We start from the raw sequence: 27320 nt of genomic DNA on the forward strand, positions 1-27320 counted from the left end.
CCCCCCCCGGCCGGGTCTGTTTCAGGTTTTTTGTCTCTGCTTTTAGTCCGTTTGGTTTCCATTAAACATCACCAGTTCTTTATTCAGTTTATTTATCAGGGACGATAAAGTGGATCCAAAAACATAAATAAATGAGCAGTAACATGTGGTGAAACAGCGCCACCATCTGCATCTTTTTATAAAGCAATGATGTTATTTCAAATGTTCTTATGAACGTGGACAGGAAGTGGTGGTTTCCCTTCAGCGGCTAACAGGAAGTTAGCATAAACAGAAGCCTCGTCACTTTGTAGTTTTTATCAGCACTTCCTGTAACGCTGCGTGTCCTCGGGTGAGGGGGCGGGGCTGGGCAGTGAGGGGGCGGGGCTGGGCAGTGTGGGGGCGGGGCTGTGGGCGGGGCTGTGGACCGTGCTGGAGCAGGTCACGGGGGCGTTGTTCTGTGTCGTCGTCTCGTTCATCTCTGAGTAAACGCTGGCGTCGCTGCTGCTGCTAACGAGGCTAACGTTAGCGCTGGTCGCCATGGAGACGTAAGGGAGGGGCCTGGAGACACAAAGTGGGAGGAGTCAGTTGTTACAAGCAGAGTGTATCTTTTACACTGTGGTCTCGTACCCGAGGTGAAAGGCTCGCCGCTCCAGTCTCCGCCTCCTCAGCAGCGCCTTGTACTCGCCGATGCGCAGTCTCCGCCCCTCCAGGACGCAGGTGCGTTTGGGGCGGGGCCTGTACCTGTAGTCGGGATATTTCTCCAGGTGCATCTTACTGAGGCGCGCCTGCTCCTCGTAGAACGGCGCCTTCTGCTGGTTCGACATGGCCTTCCAGCGCGAGCCTGCGGGGGGGGGTACAGGTTACTATGGCAACAGCGCCTCCCGCATTAGTGCCACACTGGTCCTAGTGCCCTGTACGTTTGTGGAGATCTTTTTGTGAAGGTAGTAGTAGTAGTATTGTAGCAGTACTGCAGTAGTACTACAGTAAAAGTACCTAGGATCTTGGAGATGTTGGAGTTGTGCATGTCGGGGAAGCTCTGCAGGAGTATTGTAGTAGTACTGCAGTAGTACTACAGTAAAAGTACCTAGGATCTTGTATATGTTGGAGTTGTGCATGTCGGTGAAGCTCTGCAGTAGTATTGCAGTAGTACTACAGTAAAAGTACCTAGGATCTTGGAGATGTTGGAGTTGTGCATGTCGGGGAAGCTCTGCAGGAGTATTGCAGTAGTACTACAGTAAAAGTACCTAGGATCTTGGAGATGTTGGAGTTGTGCATGTTGGGGAAGCTCTGCAGGAGTATTGTAGTAGTACTGCAGTAGTACTACAGTAAAAGTACCTAGGATCTTGGATATGTTGGAGTTGTGCATGTCGGGGAAGCTCTGCAGGATGAGGCGTCTCTCGTCTTTGGCCCAGATCATGAACGCGTTCATGGGACGTTTGATGTGCGGCTCCGAACTGATCCTGGATCTGTCTCTGAAGATACGCGCCGAGGACACAGCGCCCCCTACAGGAACATGAGAACACTAATTATGCTAATGTTGCTAATGACGCTAATGTTGCTAATGTTGCTAATGATGCTAATGTTGCTAATGATGCTAATGTTGCTAATGATGCTAATGACGCTAATGTTGCTAATGATGCTAATGTTGCTAATGTTCCTAATGATGCTAATGTTGCTAATGATGCTAATGTTGCTAATGTTGCTAATGTTGCTAATGTTGCTAATAATGCTAATGTTTCTAATGATGCTAATTATGCTAATGTTGCTAATGATGCTAATGATGCCAATGTTGCTAATGATGCTAATGATGCTAATGTTGCTAATGATGCTAATGATGCTAATGTTGCTAATGTTGCTAATAATGCTAATGTTTCTAATGATGCTAATTATGCTAATGTTGCTAATGATGCTAATGATGCCAATGTTGCTAATGATGCTAATGATGCTAATGTTGCTAATGATGCTAATGTTGCTAATGTTGCTAATGATGCTAATGATGCTAATGATGCTAATGTTGCTAATGATCCTAATGTTGCTAATGATGCTAATGTTGCTAATGATGCTAATTATGCTAATTATGCTAATTATGCTAATGATGCTAATGATGCTAATGTTGCTAATAATGCTAATGTTGCTAATTATGCTAATTATGCTAAAGTTGCTAATGATGCTAAAGTTGCTAATGATGCTAATGTTGCTAATGATGCTAATGTTGCTAATGATGCTTCAGGAGCTTCACACTGATGTGACTGTCTCTACATTCTCTCTACAAATATAAAAAGCTTGTCTGAGTCCGAGTAAAGTCCGTACTGTCCAGGTCCTCAGGGCTGAGCTCCAGGACTCTGTGGATCCGTCTGGACTCTGGTCCCAGTTTGACCCGACTCAGCGCCGCCGAGTGAAGCCTCTGAAACAGACACAGAGTAAGGACTAAACACCTGGAGCAGACACAGAGTAAGGACTAAACACCTGGAAACAGTCACAGAGTAAGGACTAAACACCTGGAAACAGTCACAGAGTAAGGACTAAACACCTGGAGCAGACACAGAGTAAGGACTTAACACCTGGAACAGACACAGAGTAAGGACTAAACACCTGGAGCAGACACAGAGTAAGGACTAAACACCTGGAGCAGACACAGAGTAAGGACTTAACACCTGGAACAGACACAGAGTAAGGACAAAACACCTGGAACAGACACAGTAAGGACTAAACACCTGGAACAGAGTCTGGGTCTGTACCTGGGTCTGGGTCTGTACCTGGGTCTGTACCTGGGTCTGGGTCTGTACCTGGTCACTGTCCTTGAGGCCGAGGAGGTTCACTCTGGAGTCCAGACTGTGAGGTCCTGGACAGACTGGGTCTCGAGTCCAAGCCGGGCTCTGGAGCAGATCTGAGGAGACAAAGGGAAACCAGGACTGAACCAGGTCTAAACCAGGACTGAACCAGGTCTAAACCAGGACTGAACCAGGTCTAAACCAGGACTGAACCAGGTCTAAACCAGGTCTAACCCAGGACTAACCCGGGCGTCGGGACTGACCTCGGCACTGGGTCCGGTCTGGACTGGTCCGGACTCGGGTCAGACCTTTGGCTCGAGACGTGAGGTTCAGCGGCTCGTCCTGAAACAAAGTGAAGAGTCTGAGTCTAAACCAGAACCAGGTCCAGGTCCAGGACCAGGACCAGGACCAGGACCAGGACCAGGTCTCAGGTCTCAGTCGTACCTGAGCGTTCGGACTGCGCTCCCTCTTCACAGCAGCAGGGGGCGACAGGTCAGAGGCCGCCGCGTACCACTGCAGGAGAACAGATGATTATAAAAGAGACTGAGCAGGACTGAGTTACTGACGAAGCCTCTGGAGAACCCGGTACGGACGACGGATCCTAGACTTCGGTGATGTTTGTCCAAACTCAGAGACAGTTTCAGTTCTCAGATAAGTATAAATCCCTCTGAACGTTCGGACTCAGGACAACATGATATACCGTTACTATAGCAACAGAGTGGGCGGAGTCATAGGGCCCTGGTGTAACTGCGGCGTTGGTCCAGCAGAGGGCTCCGCCAGTCATGTGACGTCATTCAGGGGTTTTCAGGGCCTCCTGCAGATGCACACTGTCAAGGTTCCTCGTGCAGCTGCAGAAGCTATGGATCTATTTAGGAACGAAGTGAGCCTGAGTGGACCGTTTCAGACGCTCAGGTCCCGAGGGCTCTGACTCCGCTCCTGACGCCGCTCCTGACTCTGCTCCTGACGCCGCTCCTGACTCTGCTCCTGACGCCGCTCCTGACCATCACTCCTGACCATCACTCCGTCCAGACCCGTCCGTCAGATCATCAATACTCGTCCTCCCCCAGGGACACTTGGAGCCAGAACATCCACAGAACAGAACTCTGCACATTCCCAGGTCTGCGTGAGGAGCTTCCACTGCAAACCCGCCCCAAACAACCAGGGCATAGGCGACCACGGCGGCTGGAGGGGCTTCAGCTGAACCCATGCTCTGGGACGGAAAGTGGGAAACTAGAGACTCACTTTCTAAGAAGCTCCAGCTAATGTTGCTAATGTTGCTAATGTTGCTAATGTTGCTAATGTTGCTATTGTTGCTAATGTTGCTACTGTTGCTAATGTTGCTAATGTTGCTAATGTTGCTAATGTTGCTATTGTTGCTAATGTTGCTACTGTTGCTAATGTTGCTAATGTTGCTATTGTTGCTAATGTTGCTATTGTTGCTAATGTTGCTATAGTTGCTAATTTTGCTAATTTTGCTAATGTTGTTAATGTTGCTATAGTTGCTAATGTTGCCGTTGTTGCTAATTATGCTAATGTTGCTAATGATGCTAATGTTGCTAATGTTGCTATAGTTGCTAATTTTGCTAATTTTGCTAATGTTGTTAATGTTGCTATAGTTGCTAATTGTGCTAATGTTGCTAATGTTGCTATAGTTGCTAATGTTGCCGTTGTTGCTAATTATGCTAATGTTGCTAATGATGCTAATGTTGCTATTGTTGCTAATGTTGCTATTGTTGCTAATGTTGCTATAGTTGCTAATTTTGCTAATGTTGCTAATGTTGCTATAGTTGCTAATTTTTCTAATTTTTCTAATTTTGCTAATGTTGCTAATTATGCTAATGTTGCTAATGATGCTAGTGTTGCTAATTTTGCTATAGTTGCTAATTTTGCTAATGTTGCTAATGATGCTAATGATGCTAATGTTGCTAATAATGCTAATGTTGCCCCGGTGTAACTGAGGCGTTGGTCCAGCAGAGGGCGCCGCCAGTCATGTGACAAAGGAAACACTTGTCCTGCAGCCTCTCAGAGAACAGCCGTGAGGAGCTTCCACTGCAAACCTGCCCCAAACAACCAGGGCATAGGCGACCCCGGCGGCTGGAGGGGCTTTAGCTGAACCCATGCTCTGGGACGGATAGTGGGAGACTCACACTTTCTAAGAAGCTCCGGCTGGTCCTTCACCTCCAGAGCAACAACAATCATCTAAATAATGAACACAGACTTTTCTCACCTGTACGGGAAGGGGGCGGAGTTTTCTCACCTGGATGTGAAGGGGGCGGAGTCCTGCGGTCAGGGAGGAGGGGACAAAGTGCATGGGGAAGTGTTCTCCTGGAAAACAGAACTGGTCTTTAATCCACTCACTGAAATAAACCCAGATCTGGAAAAATGTCTCCTTGTTTGTTTGTTTGTTTGTTTGTGTGTTTCTTTGTTTCTTTGTTTGTTTGTGTGTTTCTTTGTCTGACATGAAGAACGTTTGTGATAATAGAATTGCCTCCGGACCCTCCCCTCCGTCTGCGTCTGACCCGTAATAACAGCCTCACTAATGGAAACTGGATGTATTTGAGCCGAGTGCGTCCGAGCGGAAACGCCTCCCGCCGCTCAGAGACCGAGGCGGCCATGTTGGGAAGGTCAAACACGAAACAAACAGATAAACACCGGGGTACGAGATACGATTATTCTACATTATGCCTTTTACATGAAATAAACATCATATATAAATGTTAAACTGATTATAAAGTCGACTTTAATCTGGCCTGACCCCCCCGGGTTTGCCCCCCCCCCCCAGGTCCGCTCTGCCGCTCAGACAGATTCATGTGTATTTATAAACCACTTCAGTGAACGTCCCCGCGGCCCCGGAGCCGGTCTGCGCTCGGTGAAGGGGAGGCCATGTTGGGAAGGTCGTCCTGGAAACGGGGTTTGGTCCTGACGCCGCAGCAGGAGCCGGCCCTGAACACGCCGCCCTGAACACGCCGCCCTGAACACGCCGCCCTGAACACACCACCCTGAACACGCCGGTCTGAACACGCCGGTCTGAACACGACGCCCTGAACACGACGCCCTGAACACGACGCCCTGAACACGACGCCCTGAACCCAGGTCCAGAATCCCTCAGGATCTTCGTGACTCATGAGTTTAAACCTGGCCCTGTGTGGTTATAGCCTGGTGTTTATAGAGCGCCACCTGCTGGCCCTGTGTGGTTATAGCCTGGTGTTTACAGAGCGCCACCTGCTGGCCCTGTGTGGTTATAGCCTGGTGTTTATAGAGCGCCACCTGCTGGCCCTGTGTGGCTGTGGGACTGACCGCTCGGGCTGTAGTGTGGCAGGACAGGCTGCAGGGGGCGCTGTTCTGGAGGAAACAGGGGGATCATCAGAGGAGTCATGTGACCCTGAAACAGAATCACAATTATTTAACTTTTATTTAACAGGACAATCTCTTTAAAGGAACAGGCCAGTGTTTTTCCACACTGAGATATGTTCTTACCTGAGCTGTGACGAGTTCTTTAGGACCTGTCTGATCTTCAGTCACGTAAACACAGCGCAGACGGCGTTAGCATTTAGCCTCTCCCTCTCTCCTCTATAGCTCCAAAACAGGTCAAGATAGAAGCTACCGAGCTCTTCCACGTTTTCCCTATTTAAATATGGTTACGTGAAGTGTTCCACTACAAAGTATAATTACACACAATTAAACAATGTGGATTTTCTTAGCGGATAAAAGGGGGGACTATATTGTAAGGCGTAATAATACCAGGAGTAGTTCGGCATCCGCACAGTAATCTTCACTTTTAGCTCCTTTAGCTCCTTTAGCTCCTTTAGCTGCTTTAGCTGCTTTAGCTCCTTTAGCTGCTTTAGCTCCTTTAGCTCCTTTAGCTGCTTTAGCTCCTTTAGCTCCTTTAGCTCCTTTAGCTCCTTTAGCTGCTTTAGCTGCTTTGGCTGCTTTAGCTCCTTTAGCTGCTTTAGCTGCTTTAGCTCCTTTAGCTCCTTTAGCTCCTTTAGCTCCTTTAGCTGCTTTAGCTGCTTTAGCTCCTTTAGCTGCTTTAGCTGCTTTAGCTCCTTTAGCTCCTTTAGCTCCTTTAGCTGCTTTAGCTGCTTTAGCTCCTTTAGCTGCTTTAGCTGCTTTAGCTCCTTTAGCTCCTTTAGCTGCTTTAGCTGCTTTAGCTCCTTTAGCTGCTTTAGCTGCTTTAATTTAATTTTGTGTACTTATACTTTGTAGTGGAACACTTCACGTAACCATATTTAAACAGGGAAAACGTGGAAGAGCTTGGTAGCTTCTATCTTGACCTGTTTTGGAGCTATAGAGGAGAGAGGGAGAGGCTAAATGCTAACGCCGTCTGCGCTGTGTTTACGTGACTGAAGATCAGACAGGTCCTAAAGAACTCGTCACAGCTCAGGTAAGAACATATCTCAGTGTGGAAAAACGGTGCCTGTTCCTTTAACAGGGCCCAGAGGGGAACCTATTGTACATGTTTTAGTGGTAGCACAAATAATATAATAGCACAGTAGTACCTGTATGTGCTGCTGTAACAGTAGTAGTATATAGTAGTACTATAGTAATAGTACTATAGTAGTAGTACCTGTATGTGCTGCTGTAACAGTAGTAGTATATAGTAGTACTATAGTAATAGTACTATAGTAGTAGTACCTGTATGTGCTGCTGTAACAGTAGTACTATAGTAATAGTACTACAGTAGTAGTACTATAGTAGTAGTACCTGTATGTGCTGCTGTAACAGTAGTATGTAGTAATAGTACTATAGTAGTAGTACCTGTAAGTGCTGCTGTAAAAGTAGTACTATAGTAATAGTACTACAGTAGTAGTACTATAGTAGTAGTACCTGTATGTGCTGCTGTAAAAGTAGTACTATAGTAATAGTACTACAGTAGTAGTACTATAGTAGTAGTACCTGTATGTGCTGCTGTAACAGTAGTATGTAGTAATAGTACTACAGTAGTAGTACCTGTATGTGCTGCTGTAAAAGTAGTACTATAGTAATAGTACTACAGTAGTAGTACTATAGTAGTAGTACCTGTATGTGCTGCTGTAACAATAGTATTGTAGTAATAGTACTACAGTAGTAGTACCTGTATGTGCTGCTGTAAAAGTAGTACTATAGTAATAGTACTACAGTAGTAGTACTATAGTAGTAGTACCTGTATGTGCTGCTGTAACAATAGTATTGTAGTAATAGTACTACAGTAGTAGTACCTGTATGTGCTGCTGTAAAAGTAGTACTATAGTAATAGTACTACAGTAGTAGTACTATAGTAGTAGTACCTGTATGTGCTGCTGTAACAATAGTATTGTAGTAATAGTACTACAGTAGTAGTACCTGTATGTGCTGCTGTAAAAGTAGTACTATAGTAATAGTACTACAGTAGTAGTACTATAGTAGTAGTACCTGTATGTGCTGCTGTAACAGTAGTATGTAGTAATAGTACTATAGTAGTAGTACCTGTAAGTGCTGCTGTAAAAGTAGTACTATAGTAATAGTACTACAGTAGTAGTACTATAGTAGTAGTACCTGTATGTGCTGCTGTAAAAGTAGTACTATAGTAATAGTACTACAGTAGTAGTACTATAGTAGTAGTACCTGTATGTGCTGCTGTAACAGTAGTATGTAGTAATAGTACTACAGTAGTAGTACCTGTATGTGCTGCTGTAAAAGTAGTACTATAGTAATAGTACTACAGTAGTAGTACTATAGTAGTAGTACCTGTAAGTGCTGCTGTAACAGTAGTATTATAGTAGTAGTACTATAGTAATAGTACTATAGTAGTAGTACCTGTATGTGCTGCTGTAACAGTAGTATATAGTAGTACTATAGTAGTAGTACCTGTATGTGCTGCTGTAACAGTAGTATGTAGTAATAGTACTATAGTAGTAGTACCTGTATGTGCTGCTGTAACAGTAGTATATAGTAGTAGTACTATAGTAGTAGTACCTGTATGTGCTGCTGTAACAGTAGTATTATAGTAATAGTACTATAGTAATAGTACTATAGTAGTAGTACCTGTATGTGCTGCTGTAACAGTAGTAGTATATAATAGTACTATAGTAGTAGTACCTGTATGTGCTGCTGTAACAGTAGTATATAGTAATAGTACTATAGTAGTAGTACCTGTATGTGCTGCTGTAACAGTAGTATGTAGTAATAGTACTATAGTAGTAGTACCTGTATGTGCTGCTGTAACAGTAGTATATAGTAGTAGTACTATAGTAGTAGTACCTGTATGTGCTGCTGTAACAGTAGTATTATAGTAGTAGTACTATAGTAATAGTACTATAGTAGTAGTACCTGTATGTGCTGCTGTAACAGTAGTAGTATATAATAGTACTATAGTAGTAGTACCTGTATGTGCTGCTGTAACAGTAGTAGTATATAATAGTACTATAGTAGTAGTACCTGTATGTGCTGCTGTAACAGTAGTATGTAGTAATAGTACTATAGTAGTAGTAACTGTATGTGCTGCTGTAACAGTAGTACTATAGTAGTAGTACTATAGTAGTAGTACCTGTATGTGCTGCTGTAACAGTAGTATATAGTAATAGTACTATAGTAGTAGTACCTGTATGTGCTGCTGTAACAGTAGTAGTATATAGTAGTACTATAGTAGTAGTACCTGTATGTGCTGCTGTAACAGTAGTATATAGTAATAGTACTATAGTAGTAGTACCTGTATGTGCTGCTGTAACAGTAGTAGTATATAGTAGTACTATAGTAGTAGTACCTGTATGTGCTGCTGTAACAGTAGTATGTAGTAATAGTACTATAGTAGTAGTACCTGTATGTGCTGCTGTAACAGTAGTAGTATATAGTAGTACTATAGTAGTAGTACCTGTATGTGCTGCTGTAACAGTAGTATATAGTAGTAGTACTATAGTAGTAGTACCTGTATGTGCTGCTGTAACAGTAGTATATAGTAGTACTATAGTAGTAGTACCTGTATGTGCTGCTGTAACAGTAGTAGTATATAATAGTACTATAGTAGTAGTACCTGTATGTGCTGCTGTAACAGTAGTACTATAGTAGTAGTACTATAGTAGTAGTACTATAGTAGTAGTACCTGTATGTGCTGCTGTAACAGTAGTAGTATATAATAGTACTATAGTAGTAGTACCTGTATGTGCTGCTGTAACAGTAGTAGTATATAATAGTACTATAGTAGTAGTACCTGTATGTGCTGCTGTAACAGTAGTACTATAGTAGTAGTACTATAGTAGTAGTACCTGTATGTGCTGCTGTAACAGTAGTAGTATATAGTAGTACTATAGTAGTAGTACTATAGTAGTAGTACTATAGTAGTAGTACCTGTATGTGCTGCTGTAACAGTAGTAGTATATAGTAGTACTATAGTAGTAGTACCTGTATGTGCTGCTGTAACAGTAGTAGTATATAGTAGTACTATAGTAGTAGTACTATAGTAGTAGTACTATAGTAGTAGTACCTGTATGTGCTGCTGTAACAGTAGTACTATAGTAGTAGTACTATAGTAGTAGTACCTGTATGTGCTGCTGTAACAGTAGTAGTATAGTAGTAGTACTATAGTAGTAGTACCTGTATGTGCTGCTGTAACAGTAGTAGTATATAGTAGTACTATAGTAGTAGTACCTGTATGTGCTGCTGTAACAGTAGTACTATAGTAGTAGTACTATAGTAGTAGTACCTGTATGTGCTGCTGTAACAGTAGTATGTAGTAATAGTACTATAGTAGTAGTACCTGTATGTGCTGCTGTAACAGTGGTATATAGTAGTAGTACTATAGTAGTAGTACCTGTATGTGCTGCTGTAACAGTAGTAGTATATAGTAGTACTATAGTAGTAGTACCTGTATGTGCTGCTGTAACAGTAGTATATAGTAGTACTATAGTAGTAGTACCTGTATGTGCTGCTGTAACAGTAGTAGTATATAGTAGTACTATAGTAGTAGTACCTGTATGTGCTGCTGTAACAGTAGTAGTATATAATAGTACTATAGTAGTAGTACCTGTATGTGCTGCTGTAACAGTAGTAGTATATAATAGTACTATAGTAGTAGTACCTGTATGTGCTGCTGTAACAGTAGTACTATAGTAGTAGTACTATAGTAGTAGTACCTGTATGTGCTGCTGTAACAGTAGTACTATAGTAGTAGTACTATAGTAGTAGTACCTGTATGTGCTGCTGTAACAGTAGTATATAGTAGTACTATAGTAGTAGTACCTGTATGTGCTGCTGTAACAGTAGTAGTATATAATAGTACTATAGTAGTAGTACCTGTATGTGCTGCTGTAACAGTAGTAGTATATAATAGTACTATAGTAGTAGTACCTGTATGTGCTGCTGTAACAGTAGTACTATAGTAGTAGTACTATAGTAGTAGTACCTGTATGTGCTGCTGTAACAGTAGTAGTATATAGTAGTACTATAGTAGTAGTACTATAGTAGTAGTACTATAGTAGTAGTACCTGTATGTGCTGCTGTAACAGTAGTAGTATATAGTAGTACTATAGTAGTAGTACCTGTATGTGCTGCTGTAACAGTAGTAGTATATAGTAGTACTATAGTAGTAGTACTATAGTAGTAGTACTATAGTAGTAGTACCTGTATGTGCTGCTGTAACAGTAGTACTATAGTAGTAGTACTATAGTAGTAGTACCTGTATGTGCTGCTGTAACAGTAGTAGTATAGTAGTAGTACTATAGTAGTAGTACCTGTATGTGCTGCTGTAACAGTAGTAGTATATAATAGTACTATAGTAGTAGTACCTGTATGTGCTGCTGTAACAGTAGTACTATAGTAGTGGTACGTGTATGTGCTGCTGCAACAGTAGTAGTATATAATAGTACTATAGTAGTAGTACCTGTATGTGCTGCTGTAACAGTAGTAGTATATAGTAGTACTATAGTAGTAGTACTATAGTAGTAGTACTATAGTAGTAGTACCTGTATGTGCTGCTGTAACAGTAGTAGTATATAATAGTACTATAGTAGTAGTACCTGTATGTGCTGCTGTAACAGTAGTAGTATATAGTAGTACTATAGTAGTAGTACTATAGTAGTAGTACCTGTATGTGCTGCTGTAACAGTAGTACTATAGTAGTAGTACTATAGTAGTAGTACTATAGTAGTAGTACCTGTATGTGCTGCTGTAACAGTAGTAGTATATAATAGTACTATAGTAGTAGTACCTGTATGTGCTGCTGTAACAGTAGTACTATAGTAGTAGTACTATAGTAGTAGTACCTGTATGTGCTGCTGTAACAGTAGTAGTATATAATAGTACTATAGTAGTAGTACCTGTATGTGCTGCTGTAACAGTAGTAGTATATAGTAGTACTATAGTAGTAGTACCTGTATGTGCTGCTGTAACAGTAGTAGTATATAGTAGTACTATAGTAGTAGTACCTGTATGTGCGGCTGTAACAGTAGTATATAGTAGTACTATAGTAGTAGTACCTGTATGTGCTGCTGTAACAGTAGTAGTATATAGTAGTACTATAGTAGTAGTACCTGTATGTGCTGCTGTAACAGTAGTATATAGTAGTACTATAGTAGTAGTACCTGTATGTGCTGCTGTAACAGTAGTAGTATATAATAGTACTATAGTAGTAGTACTATAGTAGTAGTACCTGTATGTGCTGCTGTAACAGTAGTATATAGTAGTACTATAGTAGTAGTACCTGTATGTGCTGCTGTAACAGTAGTATATAGTAGTACTATAGTAGTAGTACCTGTATGTGCTGCTGTAACAGTAGTACTATAGTAGTAGTACTATAGTAGTAGTACCTGTATGTGCTGCTGTAACAGTAGTATATAGTAGTACTATAGTAGTAGTACCTGTATGTGCTGCTGTAACAGTAGTATATAGTAGTACTATAGTAGTAGTACCTGTATGTGCTGCTGTAACAGTAGTAGTATATAATAGTACTATAGTAGTAGTACCTGTATGTGCTGCTGTAACAGTAGTAGTATATAGTAGTACTATAGTAGTAGTACTATAGTAGTAGTACTATAGTAGTAGTACCTGTATGTGCTGCTGTAACAGTAGTACTATAGTAGTAGTACTATAGTAGTAGTACCTGTATGTGCTGCTGTAACAGTAGTACTATAGTAGTAGTACTATAGTAGTAGTACCTGTATGTGCTGCTGTAACAGTAGTATATAGTAATAGTACTATAGTAGTAGTACCTGTATGTGCTGCTGTAACAGTAGTAGTATATAGTAGTACTATAGTAGTAGTAACTGTATGTGCTGCTGTAACAGTAGTACTATAGTAATAGTACTATAGTAGTAGTACCTGTATGTGCTGCTGTAACAGTAGTAGTATATAGTAGTACTATAGTAGTAGTACCTGTATGTGCTGCTGTAACAGTAGTAGTATATAGTAGTACTATAGTAGTAGTACCTGTATGTGCTGCTGTAACAGTAGTAGTATATAGTAGTACTATAGTAGTAGTACCTGTATGTGCTGCTGTAACAGTAGTAGTATATAGTAGTACTATAGTAGTAGTACCTGTATGTGCTGCTGTAACAGTAGTATGTAGTAGTAGTACTATAGTAGTAGTACCTGTATGTGCTGCTGTAACAGTAGTATGTAGTAGTAGTACTATAGTAGTAGTACTATAGTAGTAGTACTATAGTAGTAGTACCTGTATGTGCTGCTGTAACAGTAGTAGTATGTAGTAGTACTATAGTAGTAGTACCTGTATGTGCTGCTGTAACAGTAGTAGTATATAGTAGTACTATAGTAGTAGTACCTGTATGTGCTGCTGTAACAGTAGTATATAGTAGTAGTACTATAGTAGTAGTACCTGTATGTGCTGCTGTAACAGTAGTATGTAGTAATAGTACTATAGTAGTAGTACCTGTATGTGCTGCTGTAACAGTAGTATATAGTAGTAGTACTATAGTAGTAGTACCTGTATGTGCTGCTGTAACAGTAGTATATAGTAGTAGTACTATAGTAGTAGTACCTGTATGTGCTGCTGTAACAGTAGTATTATAGTAGTAGTACTATAGTAGTAGTACCTGTATGTGCTGCTGTAACAGTAGTATTATAGTAGTAGTAGTACTATAGTAGTAGTACCTGTATGTGCTGCTGTAAGAGGCTGATCTTGTGTTGTTGTTGTATCAGTTGTTGTTGTTGTCGTGCGATCTGGAAAAACAAACTTATTTTCATTTATTTGTCCAGGATTAAAACTGATCATCTTTAAACCCACAGGCTCCGCCCCCCAGGCTGACCTTTGACCCAATGGCCCCTCCCCCCAGGCTGACCTTTGACCCAATGGCCCCGCCCCCCAGGCTGACCTTTGACCCAAAGACCCCGCCCCCTAGGCTGACCTTTGACCCCAAAACCCCGCCCCTCAGGCTGACCTTTGACCCCAAAACCCCGCCCCTCAGGCTGACCTTTGACCCAATAACCCCGCCCCCAGGCTGACCTTTGACCCAATGACCCCGCCTCTCAGGCTGACCTTTGACCCAAAGGCCCCGCCCCCAGGCTGACCTTTGACCCAGAAGCCCCGCCCCCAGGCTGACCTTTGACCCAAAGGCCCCGCCCCCAGGCTGACCTTTGACCCAAAGACCCCGCCCCCCAGGCTGACCTTTGACCCAAAGACCCCGCCCCCCAGGCTGACCTTTGACCCAAAGACCCCGCCCCCCAGGCTGACCTTTGACCCAAAGACCCCGCCCCCCAGGCTGACCTTTGACCCAAAGGCCCGCCCCCAGGCTGACCTTTGACCCAAAGGCCCGCCCCCAGGCTGACCTTTGACCCAAAGGCCCGCCCCAAGGCTGACCTTTGACCCAAAGACCCGCCCCAAGGCTGACCTTTGACCCAAAGACCCCGCCCCCAGGCTGACCTTTGACCCAAAGACCCCGCCCCCAGGCTGACCTTTGACTCAAAGGCCCTGGGCTGCAGTAGTAGTAGTAGTAGTAGTATTTGCAGTATTTGTACCTGTACTTGTTGGCTCCGGGCTGCAGTAGTAGTAGTAGTAGTAGTAGTAGTATTTGCAGTAGTATTTGTACCTGTACTTGCTGGCGCCGGGCTGCAGTAGTAGTAGTAGTAGTAGTAGTAGTAGTAGTAGTAGTAGTAGTAGTAGTAGTAGTAGTAGTATTTGCAGTATTTGTACCTGTACTTGTTGGCTCCGGGCTGCAGTAGTAGTAGTAGTAGTAGTAGTAGTATTTGCAGTATTTGTACCTGTACTTGCTGGCTCCGGGCCGCAGTAGTAGTAGTAGTAGTAGTATTTGCAGTAGTATTTGTACCTGTACTTGCTGGCGCCGGGCTGCAGTAGTAGTAGTAGTAGTAGTAGTAGTAGTAGTAGTAGTAGTAGTATTTGCAGTATTTGTACCTGTACTTGTTGGCTCCGGGCTGCAGTAGTAGTAGTAGTATTTGCAGTATTTGTACCTGTACTTGTTGGCTCCGGGCTGCAGTAGTAGTAGTAGTATTTGCAGTATTTGTACCTGTACTTGTTGGCTCCGGGCTGCAGTAGTAGTAGTAGTATTTGCAGTATTTGTACCTGTACTTGTTGGCTCCGGGCTGCAGTAGTAGTAGTAGTATTTGCAGTATTTGTACCTGTACTTGTTGGCTCCGGGCTGCAGTAGTAGTAGTAGTAGTAGCAGTAGTAGTATTTGCAGTATTTGTACCTGTACTTGCTGACTCCTGGCTGCAGTAGTAGTAGTAGTAGTAGTAGCAGTAGTATTTGCAGTATTTGTACCTGTACTTGTTGGCTCCGGGCTGTAGTAGTAGTAGTAGTAGTAGTAGTAGCAGTAGTATTTGCAGTATTTGTACCTGTACTTGCTGACTCCTGGCTGCAGTAGTAGTAGTAGTATTTGTAGTAGTATTTGCAGTATTTGTACCTGTACTTGCTGACTCCTGGCTGCAGTAGTAGTAGTAGTATTTGTAGTAGTATTTGCAGTATTTGTACCTGTACTTGCTGACTCCTGGCTGCAGTAGTAGTAGTAGTATTTGCAGTATTTGTACCTGTACTTGCTGACTCCTGGCTGCAGTAGTAGTAGTAGTATTTGTAGTAGTATTTGCAGTATTTGTACCTGTACTTGCTGACTCCTGGCTGCAGTAGTAGTAGTAGTATTTGTAGTAGTATTTGCAGTATTTGTACCTGTACTTGCTGGCTCCGGGCTGCAGTAGTAGTAGTAGTATTTGTAGTAGTATTTGCAGTATTTGTACCTGTACTTGTTGGCTCCGGGCTGCAGTAGTAGTAGTAGTATTTGCAGTATTTGTACCTGTACTTGCTGACTCCTGGCTGCAGTAGTAGTAGTAGTATTTGTAGTAGTATTTGCAGTATTTGTACCTGTACTTGCTGACTCCTGGCTGCAGTAGTAGTAGTAGTATTTGTAGTAGTATTTGCAGTATTTGTACCTGTACTTGCTGGCTCCGGGCTGCAGTAGTAGTAGTAGTATTTGTAGTAGTATTTGCAGTATTTGTACCTGTACTTGCTGGCTCCGGGCTGCAGTAGTAGTAGTAGTATTTGTAGTAGTATTTGCAGTATTTGTACCTGTACTTGTTGGCTCCGGGCTGCAGTAGTAGTAGTAGTAGTAGTAGTATTTGCAGTATTTGTGCCTGTACTTGCTGGCTCCGGGCTGCAGTAGTAGTAGTAGTATTTGCAGTATTTGTACCTGTACTTGCTGGCTCTGGGCTGCAGTAGTAGTAGTAGTATTTGCAGTATTTGTACCTGTACTTGCTGGCTCCGGGCCGCAGTAGTAGTAGTAGTAGTATTTGCAGTATTTGTACCTGTACTTGCTGGCTCCGGGCCGCAGTAGTAATAGTAGTATTTGCAGTATTTGTACCTGTACTTGCTGGCTCCGGGCTGCAGTAGTAGTAGTAGTATTTGCAGTATTTGTACCTGTACTTGCTGGCTCCGGGCTGCAGTAGTAGTAGTAGTAGTAGTAGTAGTAGTATTTGCAGTATTTGTACCTGTACTTGCTGGCTCCGGGCCGCAGTAGTAGTAGTAGTAGTATTTGCAGTATTTGTACCTGTACTTGCTGGCTCCGGGCTGCAGTAGTAGTAGTAGTAGTAGTAGTAGTAGTATTTGCAGTATTTGTACCTGTACTTGCTGGCTCCGGGCTGCAGTAGTAGTAGTAGTATTTGCAGTATTTGTACCTGTACTTGCTGGCTCCGGGCTGCAGTAGTAGTAGTAGTATTTGCAGTATTTGTACCTGTACTTGCTGGCTCCGGGCTGCAGTAGTAGTAGTAGTATTTGCAGTATTTGTACCTGTACTTGCTGGCTCCGGGCCGCAGTAGTAGTAGTAGTATTTGCAGTATTTGTACCTGTACTTGCTGGCTCCGGGCCGCAGTAGTAGTAGTAGTATTTGCAGTATTTGTACCTGTACTTGCTGGCTCCGGGCTGCAGTAGTAGTAGTAGTATTTGCAGTATTTGTACCTGTACTTGCTGGCTCCGGGCCGCAGTAGTAATAGTAGTATTTGCAGTATTTGTACCTGTACTTGCTGACTCCGGGCTGCAGTAGTAGTAGTAGTAGTAGTAGTAGTAGTAGTAGTAGTAGTATTTGCAGTATTTGTACCTGTACTTGTTGGCTCCGGGCTGCAGTAGTAGTAGTAGTAGTATTTGCAGTATTTGTACCTGTACTTGCTGGCTCCGGGCTGCAGTAGTAGTAGTAGTAGTAGTATTTGCAGTATTTGTACCTGTACTTGCTGGCTCCGGGCTGCAGTAGTAGTAGTAGTAGTAGTAGTAGTAGTAGTAGTATTTGCAGTATTTGTACCTGTACTTGCTGGCTCCGGGCTGCAGTAGTAGTAGTAGTATTTGCAGTATTTGTACCTGTACTTGCTGGCTCCGGGCTGCAGTAGTAGTAGTAGTAGTAGTAGTAGTAGTAGTATTTGAAGTATTTGAAGTACCTGTACTTGCTGGCTCCGGGCTGCAGTAGTAGTAGTAGTATTTGCAGTATTTGTACCTGTACTTGCTGGCTCCGGGCTGCAGTAGTAGTAGTAGTATTTGCAGTATTTGAAGTACCTGTACTTGTTGGCTCCGGGCCAGGTCCCAGCTCAGTCTCTGTCTCTGAAGTTGAGTCGCCGCCATTTTCTTCTGCTCCTCCTGAGACTGAAGCAGCTGCTCCCTGAGGGCCAGGAGCTGATCCAGCAGAGAGGACACGTGTGAGGCCCCCCCGGGCCCCCCCACAGACCCCCCCACGGGCCCCCCCACGGGCCCCCCCACGGGCCCCCCCACGGGCCCCCCAGCCCCCCCCACGGGGCCCCGGCCCTCCTGTCCTCCCCGTCCCACAAGCTCCTCCCACAGACCTGAGGAGACAAAGAACATTTATGAAAGACCTCATGTTTGAAACTGATGAAGCTCAGGTTTAGGTGATGATGAAACTCAGGTTTAGGACCTGATGAAGCTCAGGTTTAGGACCTGATGAAACTCAGGTTTAGGACCTGATGAAGCTCAGGTTTAGGACCTGATGAAGCTCAGGTTTAGGACCTGATGAAGCTCAGGTTTAGGACCTGATGAAGCTCAGGTTTAGGTGATGATGAAGCTCAGGTTTAGGTCCTGATGAAGCTCAGGTTTAGGTGATGATGAAGCTCAGGTTTAGGACCTGATGAAGCTCAGGTTTAGGTGATGATGAAGCTCAGGTTTAGGTCCTGATGAAGCTCAGGTTTAGGTGATGATGAAGCTCAGGTTTAGGACCTGATGAAGCTCAGGTTTAGGTGATGATGAAGCTCAGGTTTAGGTCCTGATGAAGCTCAGGTTTAGGTGATGATGAAGCTCAGGTTTAGGACCTGATGAAGCTCAGGTTTAGGTCCTGATGAAGCTCAGGTTTAGGTCCTGATGAAGCTCAGGTTTAGGTGATGATGAAGCTCAGGTTTAGGACCTGATGAAGCTCAGGTTTAGGTCCTGATGAAGCTCAGGTTTAGGACCTGATGAAGCTCAGGTTTAGGACCTGATGAAGCTCAGGTTTAGGACCTGATGAAGCTCAGGTTTAGGACCTGATGAAGCTCAGGTTTAGGACCTGATGAAGCTCAGGTTTAGGACCTGATGAAGCTCAGGTTTAGGTCCTGATGAAGCTCAGGTTTAGGACCTGATGAAGCTCAGGTTTAGGTCCTGATGAAGCTCAGGTTTAGGTGATGATGAAGCTCAGGTTTAGGACCTGATGAAGCTCAGGTTTAGGACCTGATGAAGCTCAGGTTTAGGTGATGATGAAGCTCAGGTTTAGGACCTGATGAAGCTCAGGTTTAGGACCTGATGAAGCTCAGGTTTAGGTGATGATGAAGCTCAGGTTTAGGTGATGATGAAGCTCAGGTTTAGGACCTGATGAAGCTCAGGTTTAGGACCTGATGAAGCTCAGGTTTAGGTGATGATGAAGCTCAGGTTTAGGTCCTGATGAAGCTCAGGTTTAGGTGATGATGAAGCTCAGGTTTAGGTGATGATGAAGCTCAGGTTTAGGACCTGATGAAGCTCAGGTTTAGGACCTGATGAAGCTCAGGTTTAGGTCCTGATGAAGCTCAGGTTTAGGACCTGATGAAGCTCAGGTTTAGGACCTGATGAAGCTCAGGTTTAGGTGATGATGAAGCTCAGGTTTAGGACCTGATGAAGCTCAGGTTTAGGTCCTGATGAAGCTCAGGTTTAGGACCTGATGAAGCTCAGGTTTAGGACCTGATGAAGCTCAGGTTTAGGTGTTGATGAAGCTCAGGTTTAGGTCCTGATGAAGCTCAGGTTTCGGACCTGATGAAGCTCAGGTTTAGGTCCTGATGAAGCTCAGGTTTCGGACCTGATGAAGCTCAGGTTTAGGTGATGATGAAGCTCAGGTTTAGGACCTGATGAAGCTCAGGTTTAGGACCTGATGAAGCTCAGGTTTAGGTGATGATGAAGCTCAGGTTTAGGTGATGATGAAGCTCAGGTTTAGGTGATGATGAAGCTCAGGTTTAGGTGATGATGAAGCTCAGGTTTAGGTGATGATGAAGCTCAGGTTTAGGTGATGATGAAGCTCAGGTTTAGGACCTGATGAAGCTCAGGTTTAGGTGATGATGAAGCTCAGGTTTAGGCGATGATGAAGCTCAGGTTTAGGTGATGATGAAGCTCAGGTTTAGGACCTGATGAAGCTCAGGTTTAGGACCTGATGAAGCTCAGGTTTAGGACCTGATGAAGCTCAGGTTTAGGTCCTGATGAAGCTCAGGTTTAGGTGATGATGAAGCTCAGGTTTAGGTCCTGATGAAGCTCAGGTTTAGGACCTGATGAAGCTCAGGTTTAGGACCTGATGAAGCTCAGGTTTAGGACCTGATGAAGCTCAGGTTTAGGACCTGATGAAGCTCAGGTTTAGGACCTGATGAAGCTCAGGTTTAGGTCCTGATGAAGCTCAGGTTTAGGTGATGATGAAGCTCAGGTTTAGGACCTGATGAAGCTCAGGTTTAGGTCCTGATGAAGCTCAGGTTTAGGCGATGATGAAGCTCAGGTTTAGGACCTGATGAAGCTCAGGTTTAGGTCCTGATGAAGCTCAGGTTTAGGTGATGATGAAGCTCAGGTTTAGGACCTGATGAAGCTCAGGTTTAGGTCCTGATGAAGCTCAGGTTTAGGACCTGATGAAGCTCAGGTTTAGGACCTGATGAAGCTCAGGTTTAGGACCTGATGAAGCTCAGGTTTAGGTGATGATGAAGCTCAGGTTTAGGTGATGATGAAGCTCAGGTTTAGGACCTGATGAAGCTCAGGTTTAGGACCTGATGAAGCTCAGGTTTAGGTGATGATGAAGCTCAGGTTTAGGTGATGATGAAGCTCAGGTTTAGGTCCTGATGAAGCTCAGGTTTAGGTGATGATGAAGCTCAGGTTTAGGTGATGATGAAGCTCAGGTTTAGGACCTGATGAAGCTCAGGTTTAGGTCCTGATGAAGCTCAGGTTTAGGTGATGATGAAGCTCAGGTTTAGGACCTGATGAAGCTCAGGTTTAGGTCCTGATGAAGCTCAGGTTTAGGACCTGATGAAGCTCAGGTTTAGGACCTGATGAAGCTCAGGTTTAGGACCTGATGAAGCTCAGGTTTAGGTGATGATGAAGCTCAGGTTTAGGACCTGATGAAGCTCAGGTTTAGGTGTTGATGAAGCTCAGGTTTAGGACCTGATGAAGCTCAGGTTTCGGACCTGATGAAGCTCAGGTTTAGGTCCTGATGAAGCTCAGGTTTAGGTCCTGATGAAGCTCAGGTTTCGGACCTGATGAAGCTCAGGTTTAGGTCCTGATGAAGCTCAGGTTTAGGTCCTGATGAAGCTCAGGTTTAGGACCTGATGAAGCTCAGGTTTAGGACCTGATGAAGCTCAGGTTTAGGTGATGATGAAGCTCAGGTTTAGGACCTGATGAAGCTCAGGTTTAGGTGATGATGAAGCTCAGGTTTAGGTGTTGATGAAGCTCAGGTTTAGGACCTGATGAAGCTCAGGTTTAGGACCTGATGAAGCTCAGGTTTAGGTGATGATGAAGCTCAGGTTTAGGTGATGATGAAGCTCAGGTTTAGGACCTGATGAAGCTCAGGTTTAGGACCTGATGAAGCTCAGGTTTAGGACCTGATGAAGCTCAGGTTTAGGTGATGATGAAGCTCAGGTTTAGGTCCTGATGAAGCTCAGGTTTAGGACCTGATGAAGCTCAGGTTTAGGTGATGATGAAGCTCAGGTTTAGGACCTGAAGAAGCTCAGGTTTAGGACCTGATGAAGCTCAGGTTTAGGACCTGATGAAGCTCAGGTTTAGGACCTGATGAAGCTCAGGTTTAGGACCTGATGAAGCTCAGGTTTAGGTCCTGATGAAGCTCAGGTTTAGGTCCTGATGAAGCTCAGGTTTAGGACCTGATGAAGCTCAGGTTTAGGACCTGATGAAGCTCAGGTTTAGGACCTGATGAAGCTCAGGTTTAGGACCTGATGAAGCTCAGGTTTAGGACCTGATGAAGCTCAGGTTTAGGTCCTGATGAAGCTCAGGTTTAGGACCTGATGAAGCTCAGGTTTAGGACCTGATGAAGCTCAGGTTTAGGACCTGATGAAGCTCAGGTTTAGGACCTGATGAAGCTCAGGTTTAGGACCTGATGAAGCTCAGGTTTAGGTCCTGATGAAGCTCAGGTTTAGGTCCTGATGAAGCTCAGGTTTAGGTGATGATGAAGCTCAGGTTTAGGACCTGATGAAGCTCAGGTTTAGGACCTGATGAAGCTCAGGTTTAGGACCTGATGAAGCTCAGGTTTAGGTCCTGATGAAGCTCAGGTTTAGGTGATGATGAAGCTCAGGTTTAGGACCTGATGAAGCTCAGGTTTAGGACCTGATGAAGCTCAGGTTTAGGACCTGATGAAGCTCAGGTTTAGGACCTGATGAAGCTCAGGTTTAGGACCTGATGAAGCTCAGGTTTAGGTGTTGATGAAGCTCAGGTTTAGGACCTGATGAAGCTCAGGTTTAGGTGATGATGAAGCTCAGGTTTAGGTGATGATGAAGCTCAGGTTTAGGTGATGATGAAGCTCAGGTTTAGGTCCTGATGAAGCTCAGGTTTAGGTCCTGATGAAGCTCAGGTTTAGGTCCTGATGAAGCTCAGGTTTAGGTCCTGATGAAGCTCAGGTTTAGGTGATGATGAAGCTCAGGTTTAGGTGATGATGAAGCTCAGGTTTAGGACCTGATGAAGCTCAGGTTTAGGACCTGATGAAGCTCAGGTTTAGGTGATGATGAAGCTCAGGTTTAGGTCCTGATGAAGCTCAGGTTTAGGACCTGATGAAGCTCAGGTTTAGGTGATGATGAAGCTCAGGTTTAGGACCTGATGAAGCTCAGGTTTAGGACCTGATGAAGCTCAGGTTTAGGACCTGATGAAGCTCAGGTTTAGGACCTGATGAAGCTCAGGTTTAGGACCTGATGAAGCTCAGGTTTAGGACCTGATGAAGCTCAGGTTTAGGTGATGATGAAGCTCAGGTTTAGGACCTGATGAAGCTCAGGTTTAGGTGTTGATGAAGCTCAGGTTTAGGACCTGATGAAGCTCAGGTTTAGGACCTGATGAAGCTCAGGTTTAGGTGATGATGAAGCTCAGGTTTAGGTGATGATGAAGCTCAGGTTTAGGTGATGATGAAGCTCAGGTTTAGGTGATGATGAAGCTCAGGTTTAGGTGATGATGAAGCTCAGGTTTAGGACCTGATGAAGCTCAGGTTTAGGACCTGATGAAGCTCAGGTTTAGGTGTTGATGAAGCTCAGGTTTAGGACCTGATGAAGCTCAGGTTTAGGACCTGATGAAGCTCAGGTTTAGGTGATGATGAAGCTCAGGTTTAGGTGATGATGAAGCTCAGGTTTAGGTGATGATGAAGCTCAGGTTTAGGACCTGATGAAGCTCAGGTTTAGGTGATGATGAAGCTCAGGTTTAGGTCCTGATGAAGCTCAGGTTTAGGACCTGATGAAGCTCAGGTTTAGGTCCTGATGAAGCTCAGGTTTAGGTGATGATGAAGCTCAGGTTTAGGACCTGATGAAGCTCAGGTTTAGGTGATGATGAAGCTCAGGTTTAGGTCCTGATGAAGCTCAGGTTTAGGTCCTGATGAAGCTCAGGTTTAGGTCCTGATGAAGCTCAGGTTTAGGACCTGATGAAGCTCAGGTTTAGGTCCTGATGAAGCTCAGGTTTAGGTCCTGATGAAGCTCAGGTTTTCTTCTCTGATCTGAACTAAACCTGGTCCGTCTTTGGCCTCGTCTCTGTTTCCTGGTGTTATTTTGTTTTTCTTCTCCATTATTCAGACTCGAGTCTGTGGGGCTTTTCTTTGCTGGGGGGTCCTGGGGGGGCCCTGGGGGGTCTTTGAACTGAGACGGCCCGGGGCCAGAGCAGCACCAGGACTCCAGCTCCCAGGATGCACCGGGGCAGAGGAGCGAGAGGACGGATTAAAGGGTTAATGTGAGTTTAACCCGAGGCCAAATGGACTCCAGCTCCCAGGATGCACTGGGGCAGATCAGACTCACTTTGAGGAAGTTTGTCCTTTAAATATTCATACGAAGCTCCAACAAACTCCTCGATGAAGGAGAGGTTTGAGAGAGAAGACTGAGCCCTGAAATACTGCAGTACTTTTAAAAGTACACGGGAAAAAACGTGAAGAAGAATTAAAGAAGGAAACGTTTAAATGAATCTCTCACCGGCGTCCAGCTGGTGGCGCCGCAGCTCCTCCAGTCTCCGCTGAGTGAGAGAGTCCACCACCTCGCTCAGGTTACCACGGCGACGCTCCGGGGGCGGGGACAGCGGGGCGGGCGTGTCCACGGGGGAGTCACAGCGCCCCCCACAGGACAGGAGAGACTGTAGATCAGACATGAGTGAGACACAGCGCCCCCCACAGGACAGGAGAGACTGTAGATCAGACATGAGTGAGACACAGCGCCCCCCACAGGACAGGAGAGACTGTAGATCAGACATGAGTGAGACACAGCGCCCCCCACAGGACAGGAGAGACTGTAGATCAGACATGAGTGAGACACAGCGCCCCCCACAGGACAGGAGAGACTGTAGATCAGACATGAGTGAGTCACAGCGCCCCCCACAGGACAGGAGAGACTGTAGATCAGACATGAGTGAGTCACAGCGCCCCCCACAGGACAGGAGAGACTGTAGATGAGACATGAGTGAGACACAGCGCCCCCCACAGGACAGGAGAGACTGTAGATCAGACATGAGTGAGACACAGCGCCCCCCACAGGACAGGAGAGACTGTAGATCAGACATGAGTGAGACACAGCGCCCCCCACAGGACAGGAGAGACTGTAGATCAGACATGAGTGAGTCACAGCGCCCCCCACAGGACAGGAGAGACTGTAGATCAGACATGAGTGAGACACAGCGCCCCCCACAGGACAGGAGAGACTGTAGATCAGACATGAGTGAGACACAGCGCCCCCCACAGGACAGGAGAGACTGTAGATCAGACATGAGTGAGTCACAGCGCCCCCCACAGGACAGAGGAGACTGTAGATCAGACATGAGTGAGTCACAGCGCCCCCCACAGGACAGAGGAGAGACTGTAGATCAGACATGAGTGAGTCACAGCGCCCCCCACAGGACAGGAGAGACTGTAGATCAGACATGAGTGAGACACAGCGCCCCCCACAGGACAGGAGAGACTGTAGATCAGACATGAGTGAGTCACAGCGCCCCCCACAGGACAGGAGAGACTGTAGATCAGACATGAGTGAGTCACAGCGCCCCCCACAGGACAGAGGAGACTGTAGATCAGACATGAGTGAGTCACAGCGCCCCCCACAGGACAGAGGAGAGACTGTAGATCAGACATGAGTGAGTCACAGCGCCCCCCACAGGACAGAGGAGACTGTAGATCAGACATGAGTGAGACACAGCGCCCCCCACAGGACAGGAGAGACTGTAGATCAGACATGAGTGAGACACAGCGCCCCCCACAGGACAGGAGAGACTGTAGATCAGACATGAGTGAGTCACAGCGCCCCCCACAGGACAGGAGAGACTGTAGATCAGACATGAGTGAGTCACAGCGCCCCCCACAGGACAGGAGAGACTGTAGATCAGACATGAGTGAGACACAGCGCCCCCCACAGGACAGAGGAGAGACTGTAGATCAGACATGAGTGAGTCACAGCGCCCCCCACAGGACAGAGGAGAGACTGTAGATCAGACATGAGTGAGTCACAGCGCCCCCCACAGGACAGAGGAGAGACTGTAGATCAGACATGAGTGAGACACAGCGCCCCCCACAGGACAGAGGAGAGACTGTAGATCAGACATGAGTGAGTCACAGCGACCCCCACAGGACAGGAGAGACTGTAGATCAGACATGAGTGAGACACAGCGCCCCCCACAGGACAGGAGAGACTGTAGATCAGACATGAGTGAGTCACAGCGCCCCCCACAGGACAGGAGAGACTGTAGATCAGACATGAGTGAGACACAGCGCCCCCCACAGGACAGGAGAGACTGTAGATCAGACATGAGTGAGTCACAGCGCCCCCCACAGGACAGGAAAGACTGTAGATCAGACATGAGTGAGTCACAGCGCCCCCCACAGGACAGAGGAGAGACTGTAGATCAGACATGAGTGAGTCACAGCGCCCCCCACAGGACAGAGGAGACTGTAGATCAGACATGAGTGAGTCACAGCGCCCCCCACAGGACAGAGGAGACTGTAGATCAGACATGAGTGAGTCACAGCGCCCCCCACAGGACAGGAGAGACTGTAGATCAGACATGAGTGAGTCACAGCGCCCCCCACAGGACAGGAGAGACTGTAGATCAGACATGAGTGAGACACAGCGCCCCCCACAGGACAGAGGAGAGACTGTAGATCAGACATGAGTGAGTCACAGCGCCCCCCACAGGACAGGAGAGACTGTAGATCAGACATGAGTGAGACACAGCGCCCCCCACAGGACAGGAGAGACTGTAGATCAGACATGAGTGAGTCACAGCGCCCCCCACAGGACAGGAGAGACTGTAGATCAGACATGAGTGAGTCACAGCGCCCCCCACAGGACAGGAGAGACTGTAGATCAGACATGAGTGAGACACAGCGCCCCCCACAGGACAGGAGAGACTGTAGATCAGACATGAGTGAGTCACAGCGCCCCCCACAGGACAGAGGAGACTGTAGATCAGACATGAGTGAGACACAGCGCCCCCCACAGGACAGGAGAGACTGTAGATCAGACATGAGTGAGTCACAGCGCCCCCCACAGGACAGGAGAGACTGTAGATCAGACATGAGTGAGTCACAGCGCCCCCCACAGGACAGGAGAGACTGTAGATCAGACATGAGTGAGACACAGCGCCCCCCACAGGACAGGAGAGACTGTAGATCAGACATGAGTGAGTCACAGCGCCCCCCACAGGACAGAGGAGACTGTAGATCAGACATGAGTGAGACACAGCGCCCCCCACAGGACAGGAGAGACTGTAGATCAGACATGAGTGAGTCACAGCGCCCCCCACAGGACAGGAGAGACTGTAGATCAGACATGAGTGAGTCACAGCTGTTTCTCACGTCACTCACCTGTGGGCGTGGTCTTACCTGAGCTGTGGGCGTGGTCTCGTCCCACGGGCCCGCCCCCTCAGGCGAGAGCTGGCGGCTCATTGGCTGACTCGGTGAATCCTCGTGTCTGATTGGCAGCAGGTCACGTGACTGCGGCGAACGCTGGGCCGTGATTGGCTCCTCCTCCTCGCCCCGTGATTGGCTGCAGGTGACGAGGTTTTCAGACGGAACCAGCGACATCTGCGACAAACAAGAACTCTGTTGTACATGTTTTATGTGAGCCGCTGTCTGATTATTCACTAACCGCTGTGCCATCGTGTCGCCCACACAGATCAGGGACAAAGAAATTAAATTATCATCATTATTCTTATTCTTATTATTTTTATTATTAGTTATTTTTTATTAATTATTATTATTGCTATTATGGCTTTTATTTGATACCAGAACTAAACTAAAAGGACTGAACAATGAACAATGATGTAAATTTATTCCAAAGAAGTCGATTTCTTTAAATCAGCTGCAAAAAGTGGATTCTAAGCAAGTAAAAAATGTCTTACTTTAAGAAATAAGTTCTTATTTTTTCCCAAAAAAGTAATAATGTTTCACTGAGCAAAGTTTTCTTGAGAAAAAAAATCTTTTTTAGGAAATAAAATCTGGCCATTTCTTGTTCAGATAAATT

General features: G+C 45.4%; 1 protein-coding gene across 1 annotated transcript; it reads right to left on the minus strand.

Moving 5' to 3' along the window:
- Window positions 1-296: 296 nt before the first annotated feature.
- On the minus strand, window positions 297-26881 carry LOC306982682 (transcription factor Sox-6-like; the record flags this gene model as incomplete). The annotated part of the gene is made up of 14 exons (XM_079583148.1): window positions 297-537; window positions 607-820; window positions 1315-1482; window positions 2290-2383; window positions 2766-2866; window positions 2996-3092; window positions 3195-3263; window positions 3657-3769; window positions 4929-5075; window positions 6048-6132; window positions 13809-13877; window positions 17701-17984; window positions 23790-23946; window positions 26681-26881. The coding sequence occupies 14 exons, from the start codon at window positions 26879-26881 to the stop codon at window positions 297-299; spliced, it is 2040 nt and encodes a 679-aa protein (XP_079439274.1).
- Between the last annotated feature and the right edge of the window lie 439 nt (window positions 26882-27320).

The sequence above is a fragment of the Gobius niger genome, assembly GCF_951799975.1.
Source record: "Gobius niger genome assembly, contig: SCAFFOLD_32, whole genome shotgun sequence".
In the NCBI taxonomy this organism is placed as follows: domain Eukaryota; kingdom Metazoa; phylum Chordata; class Actinopteri; order Gobiiformes; family Gobiidae; genus Gobius; species Gobius niger.